This window comes from Aplysia californica, unplaced genomic scaffold (assembly GCF_000002075.1).
Source record: "Aplysia californica isolate F4 #8 unplaced genomic scaffold, AplCal3.0 scaffold01042, whole genome shotgun sequence".
NCBI classification, from domain to species: Eukaryota; Metazoa; Mollusca; class Gastropoda; order Aplysiida; family Aplysiidae; genus Aplysia; species Aplysia californica.
This window is the reverse complement of record NW_004798312.1, coordinates 84820-96677: the sequence shown is the minus strand read 5'-3', so window position 1 is coordinate 96677 and position 11858 is coordinate 84820. Positions and strand designations below refer to the sequence as shown.

At 42.1% G+C, this 11858-nt stretch overlaps 2 protein-coding genes across 5 annotated transcripts in view; one reads left to right on the top strand and one right to left on the bottom strand.

Moving 5' to 3' along the window:
• Window positions 1-1196: 1196 nt before the first annotated feature.
• On the bottom strand, window positions 1197-7317 carry LOC101853983 (mitochondrial import inner membrane translocase subunit Tim10B). Of its 2 annotated transcripts, none has more exons than XM_005111336.3 (4): window positions 7143-7317; window positions 4648-4788; window positions 3910-4005; window positions 1197-3147 (listed from the first exon to the last, which is right to left on the bottom strand). In XM_005111336.3, the coding sequence occupies exons 2-4, from the start codon at window positions 4684-4686 to the stop codon at window positions 2740-2742; spliced, it is 543 nt and encodes a 180-aa protein (XP_005111393.1). In that variant the 5' UTR covers window positions 4687-4788; window positions 7143-7317; the 3' UTR covers window positions 1197-2739. The 2 variants fall into 2 exon arrangements, with proteins under 2 accessions (XP_005111393.1, XP_012945232.1); XM_013089778.2 differs by having other exon boundaries at window positions 7239-7317.
• Window positions 7318-7523: 206 nt separating this feature from the next.
• The window catches only part of LOC101853271 (arfaptin-2), a 15359-nt gene continuing 11024 nt past the window's right edge, over window positions 7524-11858 (top strand). The window contains exons 1-2 of one of the 3 annotated variants that reach the window (XM_035973171.1): window positions 7524-7579; window positions 11007-11297. In XM_035973171.1, coding sequence (XP_035829064.1) covers window positions 11015-11297 — 283 coding nt within the window. In that variant the 5' untranslated portion in view covers window positions 7524-7579; window positions 11007-11014. Of the gene's footprint in view, window positions 7729-11006; window positions 11298-11858 lie in introns of all 3 variants that reach the window. The other 2 variants (XM_005111335.3, XM_005111334.3) reach the window with 2 other exon arrangements.

Sequence of the window (11858 nt, the reverse complement as noted above, 5' to 3'; positions counted from 1 at the left end):
TCCAACAGCTTGAAGTGTTTCAAGGTTATGCCTGCCAAGATGTGTAAATAGGGAGGGGAAACATGATCTAGATCAATGAGCAAAAGAGGTGGGTGCACACTGTGGTGGTAGCGGCTTGCTTCCTTTTTATCATCCCCACCTTGCTCAGTCAAAAATGCGTTGTTGTCAGCTACGAGTGAATCCAGTGACCGTAGCTGGAACGCCTCACACTGTGCATGTATTCTGTTCCTTGATGTTGGGCACCACAGGCATGGCTATGTACCCTGAGGGCCGGAAAGCCCCAACACTTTACAGAGGAAATCATAGTCACCATGGAGGAAGACTTTGATTGTTTTATTCCTCCATGCGTGGGACTGCAAACTGACGATGTCCTCGACTAGACCCCCTTCCAAAAATCGATGGATGTTTTAATGTAAATGTGTCTTTCACGGATGCCATTGCTATCACTATCACTATAGTGTTGTGTTGAAAATTTGGTGAATGCGCATTTTCTACTTGGAGAGTTACTTTAAACGAATTTTTACCGTGATCCCCACCAACCTTAACCCATATACTTGTTCTTCCGGAATGATGCCATCGCGCCAGGTGAGCATGTCTTTTGATTCATACTCATCGAGCAGATAGCTTAGGAATCGTGGGAGATCTCTTATTCTAGCGAAGGGAGCTTCAGTTTCTATGAAATTGTCCTTAAGAAACAACTTTCCCTTTACAGTTACAAAATCTTCGACAATTTGTTGGGCAAGGTTCTTGTGAGAAACTTCACTTTCAGTCCTAATACCCATGTCTTAAAGGAGTTGGCTGTGCACTCTCCCTTTCATAAAACTCAATCCCAATTCCTCTGTCATAATCAAAGCCTGCTGTGCCGATATTGTCATTTGGCTTTTGGCCCCTGCTTTTTTCCAAATTTCTCGTCTTCTATTCCTAGGGACTAAGTCTAGCTCTGTTGCATGCAGGGAGTCAGCATCTGCAGTTGTACCAGATGTACCAGATGTAGGCTACCTGATGTACCCTTCCTAATCTTATTTACCAACTGTGCTTTTTTTTTTTTTTTGTCGGAGTCCTAGCACTGGTTGTCGGCTTCCTTCGTAACGACGATTTGTGAAATACAAGCGGCTGCCCCTTTGTCTTTTAAATGTCTTCCCCTTTGGATCGCTGTAGAGCTTTCTTTTTCTAAGGCTTGTTGTTAATTGTTCTTCTTTTTTTGTGAGTGGATGCATCTCTGCCTTACTTATTGACTTATTTATCGCACGGCTGATGGTTTCTATGTCTTTGATCATGGGAGATGTTGTGCTGTCTTGGGCAGGCCTAACTGTTTCAGGTGTCTGGGCTGGAGTTGAAGAAGCCAGGGGAGTCGTAGAAGCCTTCAGTGGGTGTGAATGATAACGATGGAGAATCACAGACAATGCCTACGCTGTGCTCACTACAACTGCTATCATGCGGTATGGGAAAATTTGTGACTGGTGTGCTCTGACTGATTGTGTCGGTATGAGCTGCGATGTGACTGTCCTGAACCATTGTGTCTGAATGTTGTACATCTACGTGCTATTCACAGACTGGTACAACAGACTGAGGGTGGGTGTGGCAAGTCTGGCTTGTACTTGTGAGTGGGTCCTTTTTTTGTGTTGAGTCTGTGCTGAGAGCACGGGTACATACACATGTACATGTACTCTGTGTGGTTGTGTCCGTCTCAGAAATGTTGGTGTTAGGACTAGCTTGGCGTGTTTATTTTCTTGACTGCTGGAGTGAGACTGGGGGTCACGAGGCTTTACTGTGGCACAGCCAAGAGAGAGCAGCCTTTTCTATTCACAGACTGTGCACGTTTTTGCATCACAGTCCTCACTGTAAGCACATCAAGTGTCATCATTGATACTCAACCCAAACACAAGGAACAGGTCACTGGCTATTTCCGAACATAAATACGGCTTTTTAATGGATTTTCTCTGCTTCCCAGTAATGTTCAGTCTTCCGCACACTCCACACAGACAGTTTAAAGCGGATACATGACTTTCAGGGGGAGTGCTCCATTTTAAGGTCTTCGTTGTATACGGCAATAGCATTAGTAAATTCGCGGGCCTAACATAATAATCTGATGTAGCTTAACAATCACAACTGCGGTAGTAGGCCTACCTACTGAAATTTACACACTTAAAACAGGATTTCTTATCGAACACACAAATATATATACAAATCCCAAAAATATTCAATGCACCGTTTTGTCACAATAATTGATTATTTATCCTCAGTTTGAAATAAGAAAAGCGTGTTACACAGGCAGCAAACAGACACGAGTAGAACACTTGGTATGACACATAGAAGACTGAGACTTTCTTTAGGAGCAGGAGAAATGGTGCTGCTAAAGTCTATTATAAATTAAAACTACTTGGTGGGTCTAACGGAACCACTGTAATTGAGATAGTAATTTAGACAATTTTATCAAGAACACACCCCAGTTTAAAACGGTGCGAAGAGGTCAAATGACCCCAATAAAAAAGGTCAACAGGTACAGCGCGGAGTGATTAATCACATCCGGACAGCAGGAGCTGCGGTGCTAAAAGACGCGATTTCGGCTGATTTTGTGCGCAGTGTCCTAAACTTTTACATGACATTTGAAAACTTGCTTCTAATGCACTTGATCTGCCTTCCCCCGGCACCTTTCAAAACAACTGAAGCAGCTCTCGGAGCGGTCGTGACCCTATTCCTGTGAATACTAATGTCTGAATATATAATCAACGTGACATATTACACATTTTTCAAAGAGTTCTCCGCCGACGGTAACGACGATGGCGCTACCGGGGCTGTTTCCACTACAGAGTTGTTCTCTGGGAAAGACAACACCTCAGCAGGGCTCGGGACGTCGGGAACAGACGGGTTTTCTGGGGCTGCGAGCGAGACCTGCTGGTTGCTCAGCGCCGCTGCGTCAAGATTCACCATGCTGGAAGTGTCGGAGGAGGCTGCGCTGAGGCTCTCTAGCACTTCGGCCGCTTGCTGGGCCTGAGCTTCCTGTGCCGCCAGGGCTTCCTTCTTGGCCGCCTCGATGGCTGCAGCTTCCGTCTCCCTCTTCCGCCGCTCTTGGTGGTCGACGAAGTTGAACATGAACCTCTGGTTGAACTGGACATAATTGTCTGTGCACACTTCAATGCAGGATCTCTGGCGAAGCAAAGAAATAATTCAGTTTTAGTTTTAGTAAGTGTTTTATGGCATTTGCAACACAATAAGGTCATATAAGTGCCGAAGATTAGAGGTGTTACAAGAGAGTAACAAACACAAAAAAGAAGGAGGGGAGATAAGGATGATAGATGTTTGATAGGAAGGAAGGAGGGGAGATAAGGATGATAGATGTTTGATAGGAAAGAAGGAGCAAACCACACCAGAGAAACCGCCAACCACCCACAAAGAAAGAATGAGGATGAAGATGTCAACAAGAGTCAAGAGTGACAAAGTCTAGCACGCAAATAGTGAACAAACACATAGCGAACATACAAACAAAGCAAACAGATTTTCAAGGGTCATTTTTTTCATTTGTGTGTATGTATTCTTTGTATTAAACGCATACAAGGCGGGGGGGGGGGGGGGGGAGCTGAACTGAATAACATAATTAAACAACAGCCTACCTGTATTACCTGTCCTGGGCAACAACGTCATAGCACACCGGACAGGTCCATAAGTGCTCAGTTCCCCCCAGCACCAAAGCCCGCAAGGTATCCATACGGATTGTTCCGGTGGCTGTCAGATTATGGCGACGTCTTTCCTTTCCAGATAATCGTTCCTTTCTTCCTTCTCCCCTCTCTATCCCCATTTCCCGCATCCTAATGATTGCGTGGTGTTCTGCCATGAATCACTTAACTGTCAATATTATTATCAACTCAAGTGTTTAGAAGACGTTTCAAGTAAAACAGAAAAGCACTGTACCTCTTGTCCAGACGCGCTTCTTTCATTGAAATTGGAGACACATTTGTTGAAACAATATTCTGTGATTGTGTTGTACAGAGTCAAGAAGTCTTTCAGCTGAAACAATCAAAGACAAACCATGGGATCAAAATCAAGGCAGATGGAAAAACAGCGCCTTTTACATATATAAAAGATAAGGTTTTTATTTTTTAAAATATGTACACACATAAAGCAAGTTTTAAAGAATTTTTTTTGGGTCATGATTAGCCTCTACAAAAACAAAAAACATAAGTATCACATGATACTGTCATGCAAATGGGCAAAGCGCATTCTAAAAGAAAGTTGACGTGGTCATTTTTACAGATGACTGTTTTTAAAAGGTGTCATTAAAGTACGCTAGACTGTACATGATAAATGAGTAAAACAAGACCCAGAACAGCCTAGGGGCGAAAACTGTCCACTGTCTCATCATCAAGGGGCAGGTCTTCTTGCTTGTTGGAAGCTACTCTCTTAGTATAAAACTTCATATATGGAAGGGGCACCTTTTCTTAGTTTTCTCGCTGTGTCTTTTCAGTTTTCGCTGTGTCTTCTGTCCTGTTCTCTGTCAAGTCAATCTGTCAAATGGAACATGGGTCTGATCTGGCAAATTACAAACCCTCTGATACTCCATGGAACTAGGTAACAATGCCTGAATCCAAAATATCAGAATGGCCTCTTCACGTTGGATATGGCAAAAATATGAATGTAAAGAACACTTACACCTCTCTGGTTTGCCTCATTGGCAAGAGTTGACGACATGCTGAGGTCAAAAGTCAAAACTGTAGTCACAAGTGTTCACAAACTTTTTCCAAACTCAGGGAGCAGTTTTGTCTCTTGCTCTCCGTATGAAAAGATACCAATCTGGAAAAGCCAGTAAAATTCATTTATGTTGATAAAATATGAAAAATATAACTTTCAAATTAAAATGTGTTATGGAACTTTGTTACACAGCATAAAAAATAAACTAATTAAAATGTGTTAAATGGGGGGGAGGGCGAGGGTGATTACCAAAAACAAGCTTTGTTTATTATAGTGTCCTTTTAGAAAATACTGATCGGCATCATCTGTCTAAAGCAGTAGTGGGTAAATTAATAGCAACCATTCCAATCAGTGTGAGTGTAAGGGCCATAGTGTAAAGGACTGAAGGTGTGGAAAGAAAAGAATTTTGTAACACGCTGCAAGTGTGTGTGTGTGTAGTAAAGGCGTGAGGGGTGGGGGAGGAATGCAAGCCAACATAACTGACAGCTTCATGAAAGATTATCTTTATAATGTATGTTTGATAATTTTATGATACTTGCATAAGTTTTTTAATTTTTTTATTTTGCCGATCTTCTTGATTTTTAAACTATATACAACGTAAAACTCTTAAATAATTGAACAGTCCCTAGGCTTTCTCAGTTGCCTAGAACAGTTCGTATCACACACAGAATTTAATTTTTTTTCTCCCTGTCATTCTTTCCGTCATCCCGTCTGTTGATCACAATCTCTCTCTCTCTCTCTCTCTCTCTCCCTGCCTGCCTGCCTGCCTGCCTGTCTGTCTGTCTCTGTCTCTCTCTCTCTTTTATTCAATTTTTCCCATTCTCCTTCGTCCCTTCCCAAGGCCCGCCCCTCCTCTTTAATCCCAGCCCCATCCCCTCTTCCTTGCGTGCATTCCCCCACCCCACCCACCCCCACAACGTGGCCCAGCCCGATAAGATTCTATAAAAAGAAACGCCACAGTTCATGATTTAGCCCACACTCGGCGGCCATATTTGATCCCCACCGCTGCGTACTGCTCGTGGCGCCGCAAAGAGAGAGAGGAGGCTCCATTAGTTTTAAACTCCTTGGGGTTGGGTAAGGTTAGGGCCTAGGGGTAGGGTTAGATCTATGTAACCGTTAGGTCTCTGGCTTCGATCTTCTTTACTGAATTACAACTTGTGTTTGTTGGGGTGGTCGCTCATTACAGAAGCGGAGTGTCTACATACACGGTAGCCAGGCACGTAGTCTCAGTATCTACATACACAGTAACCGGGTGCTTAGTTTCAGGGGCCCCTTGTGCTAGGTGCATGGTAAACGCTTTGCTCCCTTCATGACCATGACTTCTTTCATTTTCCCCGCTTTCCAGTTGTATTTATTTGTATCTGTAAAATTTTGAACTCAAATAATGGAACACACTCGTCTTGTTTCCTCATGGACAATTGTGAACCCAAATAATACAACACACTCAAGGCTTCCCCCCCCCCCCCCCCCCCCCAAAAAAAACAAATGCATCATCGTTGTTAATTTTTTGTCCCTCTATATATTCTTTTATAATCTTCAATTAGTAACATACATATGTATCACGGCACCCACTTTAAGTCCAAGTGTCCAAAAAATACCCCCACCCCCTCCCCTCGGTCATCCCACACTGGTTAAGTCCCGAAAAACACCTGATGATGGACCTTAGAATCCAGAACTCCGACTCCGACAAAGCTTTGTTTTAAAGTTAGAAACGGAAGAACAAAGAATAGATTATTTTTAAGCCTCTCATAATTGTTACAGTAACCAGGCCATCATGGCGCTTTTTCGGTGGTCCCCACCCCGCAATTGTTATTCGGCGGTCTTGGCCCTAAGAGTAGGGGGGTTTCAGCTATAAATATGGTGGGGGGGTTCAGGGGGGCATTTTACCATAATTCGATGTTTTGCAGTTGTTAGGTTTGATATCTTAGCTCGCCGCGAATCAAACGTATAAATCTCGATGTAGATCTAGGCTCAAATTTAAGGGGGGTGGGAACTACCGAAAAAGCAGTGCCGCCAATATTGGAGAATTCTGGGTAACAAAAGCGAAAGAAGTCATGGTCATGAAGGGAGCGAAGCATTTACCATGCACCTAGATCTAGATCAATGGGCCCCCGAAACTAAGCACCCGGTTACCTTGTAGCTGTAGGCCTACGTAGATACTGAGACTACGTGCCCGGTTACCGTGTACGTAGACATTCCCCGTCTAAAAGTGCACAACTAGATCTAGATTCTAGATCTAGATCAAACCCAAACACAACCGGCTAAACTAAAAAAACCTCTAGATTAAACATTTGACTTTGACTGGTTTGTCCTGAACCCCTGTAGACTTCTAGGCCTACTGTGCTCATTAATAATTACTGACCTCCTAAAGACTGAAGTCAAGAAATATTATCGTATCGAATGAGTGAATGAGTCTTGGCCTTGCCTTGGTGTTTTACTTTTGAATGGCCTCTTACCCGAAAGGTGTAGATCTAGACCCTCTAATATAAGATGCAAAATTAAAAGGGTGCAATTTGGTCGAGGGACAAAACACTGAAACATGTGAAGGTTACGATAATATCAATAATTCAGTGTTGCATCAAGCTGTCTCGCACAAAATCGAAAGTAGGCTTTGTAGGACGGACATCCATGTGTTGTTTTAGTTTGTAGGTCATAAAACCTGGACAGGCTAGGCCTACCCTATCATGATTGTAATCTTATTAATATTTCAAATTATTTTAATAATGACCCATAAATAAGTATTAGCTATCAATACTATTCTATCTTATTTTTAGAGTGCTAATATATCTAAATTATAATTTTTAATTATTTATCTTTTTTGCCTATCCAGATATATGAATTATCCGGTGTTATGACGTCATCTCCACGTCGATAGAAACCGATTGCAAAAGTGGTAAACAAAGAACGATGCTCAAATGTGTTTAATGGAATTTTTGCCCAAATGTTATAAATTAGATTAATATCGGACATTGGACATATATCCTAGCCACAAGGCACTGGTCCTTGAAACGCATCTCCCTGTAAAAGAGACTTTTTAAAGGGGTAATTATTTCCTTTCACGGCATCCCCAATTTTCGATAATGATCAATAACATTCTTCTGCTAGCCTAACTAAACACTCTCAAACTGTTTAAAATAGATCCTACTTCATCTAGCATCCTTAGTTTATTCAAATGTAATATTTGAAATTGTGAAAGTAATCAATGCTAATGTTTATCTATGATGGAGGTACTGTAATTGTGCACTAAGTTTATTTTAGACTCTTTATCATTTTTGATTTTATTTGAGGTGCACACAGGACAGGACACCAGGGCCTGACACAAGCGGATAGAGCTAGAATCTAGATTCTAGATCTAATATCTAGATCTAGATATCTAGAGAACGACAACTAAACACCATTGGCCAATATTTATAGTAACAACCATCTTGTTTGACATCATTGAGGGATTCCCACTTTGTCAGTCATAGTCATAGTGTGGCATCACGACCGCACGACTGCAGCCTACCGACTCCGACTCGGATTAGGAACATATTGTCTTTGCAACTTGCAGAACTGTTCGGTTTGGTCGTCTGTGATTGTGCAGCACCCTTCTTCTGCCCAGATTGATTCTGATGCTGTACACTACGTAAACTGAGAGAAGAAGAAGACTAAGAGTAGGCCTATGTATGAAAGCAAGTTCAAACAAAGTTCAATGATTGTTTTGGCCCGGATCTTTTCTTTTGAAGTTTTGTAAGCACAAGAAATTAAGCACTTATGTAAATAAGAGATTAGACTCAGTAGGACCCTGAGCTGCAAATGGAGTAGATCTAATTCGAGACTTCAAGGTTTGCAAATGGATACTGTGAGGTGCAAAAGCTGTAGTCTGTACTAGGGGGAACCACAAGGCCAAGGAAAGACTCAAAAGAGGGAAGCTTGGAAACTGCCAGTGCAAACCGTGCGCTACGCAAAATCATCACTATTTTTTAGAATCACGATAAGATGACGCGGCGGGCATCCCCCTTGCAGGGTCAAACAAGATGGCTGTTACTATAAATATCGGCCAATGGTGTTTAGTTTAGTTGTCGTTCTAGCTATCCGCTTGTGGGCCTGATTCGACTGATTTCTAAGCTCCATAAAGATGTAGGCTACTTTTACCTTGGCCTCCTAATCCTGTACACTGTCAGTGTACTTACTAAATTAGCTAAATGTTACCCAATTATTTTAATGTCTATACCTTACAAATAATATGGAAGAACAAGTGAAAATAAAGTCGAGATCTAGATTCTAGTTCAAACTTAATGGTGAATACTGGAGTTGTACTTATTTAACTTATTATGAAATTTTCTGCTTGTTATTTACAAACATATACAATGACAGTTTGAATCTTGAGGTGTACTTCTCATCAAACTGACACCAGTAACGAATCATATAAATCCTTTTATATGTTGCTACCCTCACTAGTTGAAATAATTAGTTCTGATTTATTTTCACCCTTTTCAAGTATACGTGAAGGACACTCATTCATCATTTCTGCAATGATAGAAATCGCATCTTTCATCAGTTTATCATGATGCTTTCCTGTCAATTGTGTGCTGCTGTAAGTCTTCGATAAACAGCCACCCTGTCAATTTGTCGCCAGTTCAAAAGTTCTGCTCCTCTGTCTCCTTCGTTCACAGTCATTAAGTTACTGTCTTCTCTTGTGTGTCCTTGACATTATTTTTTCTCTATATTTTCTCCTCATCCACCACAGCTCGGCACCAGTACTCATTTACCATCGCCCCCAAATGTTACTTTTAGATCTAAGTCAGCCCGTCAGTATTCCTAAAAGATTTGATTCAGTTTGAGAGTGAGACAAAATATCATCATCACTGCCTTTTTCACCCTGCACCAGGGTATAGGCCAAGGACAAACACTTTCCAGCTTTCTCTTCCTGAGCTGCCTCTGATGTTGCTCCATCTTCCCACTTTGCTGTACATCAATGTCTGTGATTCTTCTCCAGGTTCCATGTGGTCTTCCCTTTGATCTTTTACCCTGTGGATTCCAGTCTAACACTTTCTTTGCTTAAATATGCAGCTTCCTGACGTCCAATTTATCGGGATCTGTCTTGTTTTCCGTAACACTTCCTCGTTGGTCACCCTGTCTGTCCATCTGATCCTCAGTAACTTTCTGACACTTGATCAAGAAAACCTGGATCAGTTTTTACCTGCAAGTCTGTGATGCGTTCCATGTCTCACACCCATACAGCAGGACGAGACAAAATATATATTATAATGTGACTTCTGGCTAGAATGTGTAAATTGTCCTGTTGACACTCCATTCGCTCAGTATCGTGCTGGACTATGGAGAGGATGACCCAGGTTTGAATCCCAGACCGGGCATTCTTGAACTCTGGTCGTTTTGAGGAGTTTTTCAAGGCGCTCAACCCATTTGGCTTTGTCTTTTTGGAGATGGACATTAAATTCAGAGGTCCTGCCTCTTAAATGTTGTTACAGGCATTTAACTCATACACACTTACTAAACAATGACTTAAACGAATGAAAGTGAAATGAGAGGAATTCTTTCACCTTTCATTGAACTGAAGGCTCCGTTGAATCCAATGTCATTGGATGTAAGCTTCACTCTGTTCTTGTGTTGTGAGCATCAGTTGTGGTTCCCTTCTGTTGCTAATTATACTATGAGCATTATCAATTTAAAAAACATGTAGGATGAAAATACAATTTTGCGTTGATCGAGAATTTGTCATGAGTGCTTCAAAATTTTCAGTGATCTCAGCGTCAAGAGTTCATAACAGATGGGCAGTATACATGAAAGAGAAATATTTTCAGAGTATTTATTATGTTCAGAGCTAGTTATATGAACCTACAATAGAATTCGGGTTTGTGTTGACTGTATGATAGTTGATGGGACTGCATCAGTACTGTGAGCAAGGGATAATATATAGATGAGGCAGTAATATGGTACCTTTTAAGGACTAGTGGGCCAACCCAAATTTCGGGGGTTTCCAGAAATCTTGACCTGCATCAAAAGTGGGCATTGCCCTACCTTTAGGAGAAGTTTGGTTTCATTGGTGTGTCTGTTTGTTTGGAAAACTCATTGTCTTTAAAAGAAACTGAAGAAGGGGCAAGGACTTTTTTTACCTTCGATTTTCTCAAAACAGCATTTTTTGGGATAGCCTTGTGGTTGTTGTTGTTGTTGTTTTCAAATCCCTTTAGCTGCGAGCATTTCGCTCTTGGCAGGCCCTTGTGCTTAAAAGTGACCATAGTAAAAGAACATTTTGTTTTGTGAGCAAGGGATAGATGAGGCAATAATAGTAAAAAGAACGTTTTGTTTTGTTCCATCAGGCCTCATCATGACAGATCTGGGCAAACCTTCCAACCCGGCAGAGGACGACAACTTCGAAAGGGACCTGCAGGAGATGCTAGAAGATGGCCCGAGCCTGAACGACGTCACGGCCAACGTGCAGGGAGGCACGCCCAATTCGGTGTCGGCGGCGTTTGCCGAGACGGTCGAGCCCTTCTCCGCGGGCGCCAGCAGCGGCGGTGGTGGGAGCGGAGCGCAGGCCGGAGCTGGGGGTATTTACGGCTCTAGTTCCGCTGGATCTCGACTAACTCGCTCTTACACTGTCCCCCCTGGTGTGTTCTCACTTGTTATTTCACTCTCCGTCGTAACGCTTCCGCTTGTTTGTGTGCGATTGGTCGCTTTTAAGGACAAGCCGGCTAACCCAGATTTTGGGGGTTTCTAGAAATCTTGAGCAACAAAAGTGGGCATTGCTCTACCTGTACCTGTAGGAGATGTCTGGCTTCATTGGTGTGTATATTTGTTTGGTTATAGAGAAAACTCCTCGTCTTTTAAAGAAACTGAACAAAGAGCAAAAACTTTACCTTTGATTTTCTCAAAACAGCATTTTCGGGATAGCCCCCTTGTGCTTAAAAGCGACCTATTGTGTTGTTGTGCAGACCCTTTTCTGTGGCTCGAATGTATTTATTTATAACACGCACAGTTTCAAGTATTTCTCACCCACCAACATATATATATTATATTCTATATTTTCATTTGGTGTAGTCGCTGTTTGCTCTCACATGGTGTTGTGGGGAAGTACTCACATTTATGTTGAGCTTATCAGAACTTTGTTTCTTCAGCTCTCCTCCTTTCTTTCCTCCTTCCCTCTCTTTCTCTCTCTCTCTCTCCCTTTC

Bases quoted from the DNA above. Each gene is read 5' to 3' on its own strand.
- LOC101853983 (XM_005111336.3), bottom strand. From the start codon at position 4,686: ATGTCGTCAACTCTTGCCAATGAGGCAAACCAGAGAGGT. The intron at 4,006-4,647 runs GTAAGTGTTCTT...TGATTGTTTCAG, and splicing joins ATGAGGCAAACCAGAGAGGT to CTGAAAGACTTCTTGACTCT. The intron at 3,148-3,909 runs GTACAGTGCTTT...TTGCTTCGCCAG, and splicing joins GAAGCGCGTCTGGACAAGAG to AGATCCTGCATTGAAGTGTG.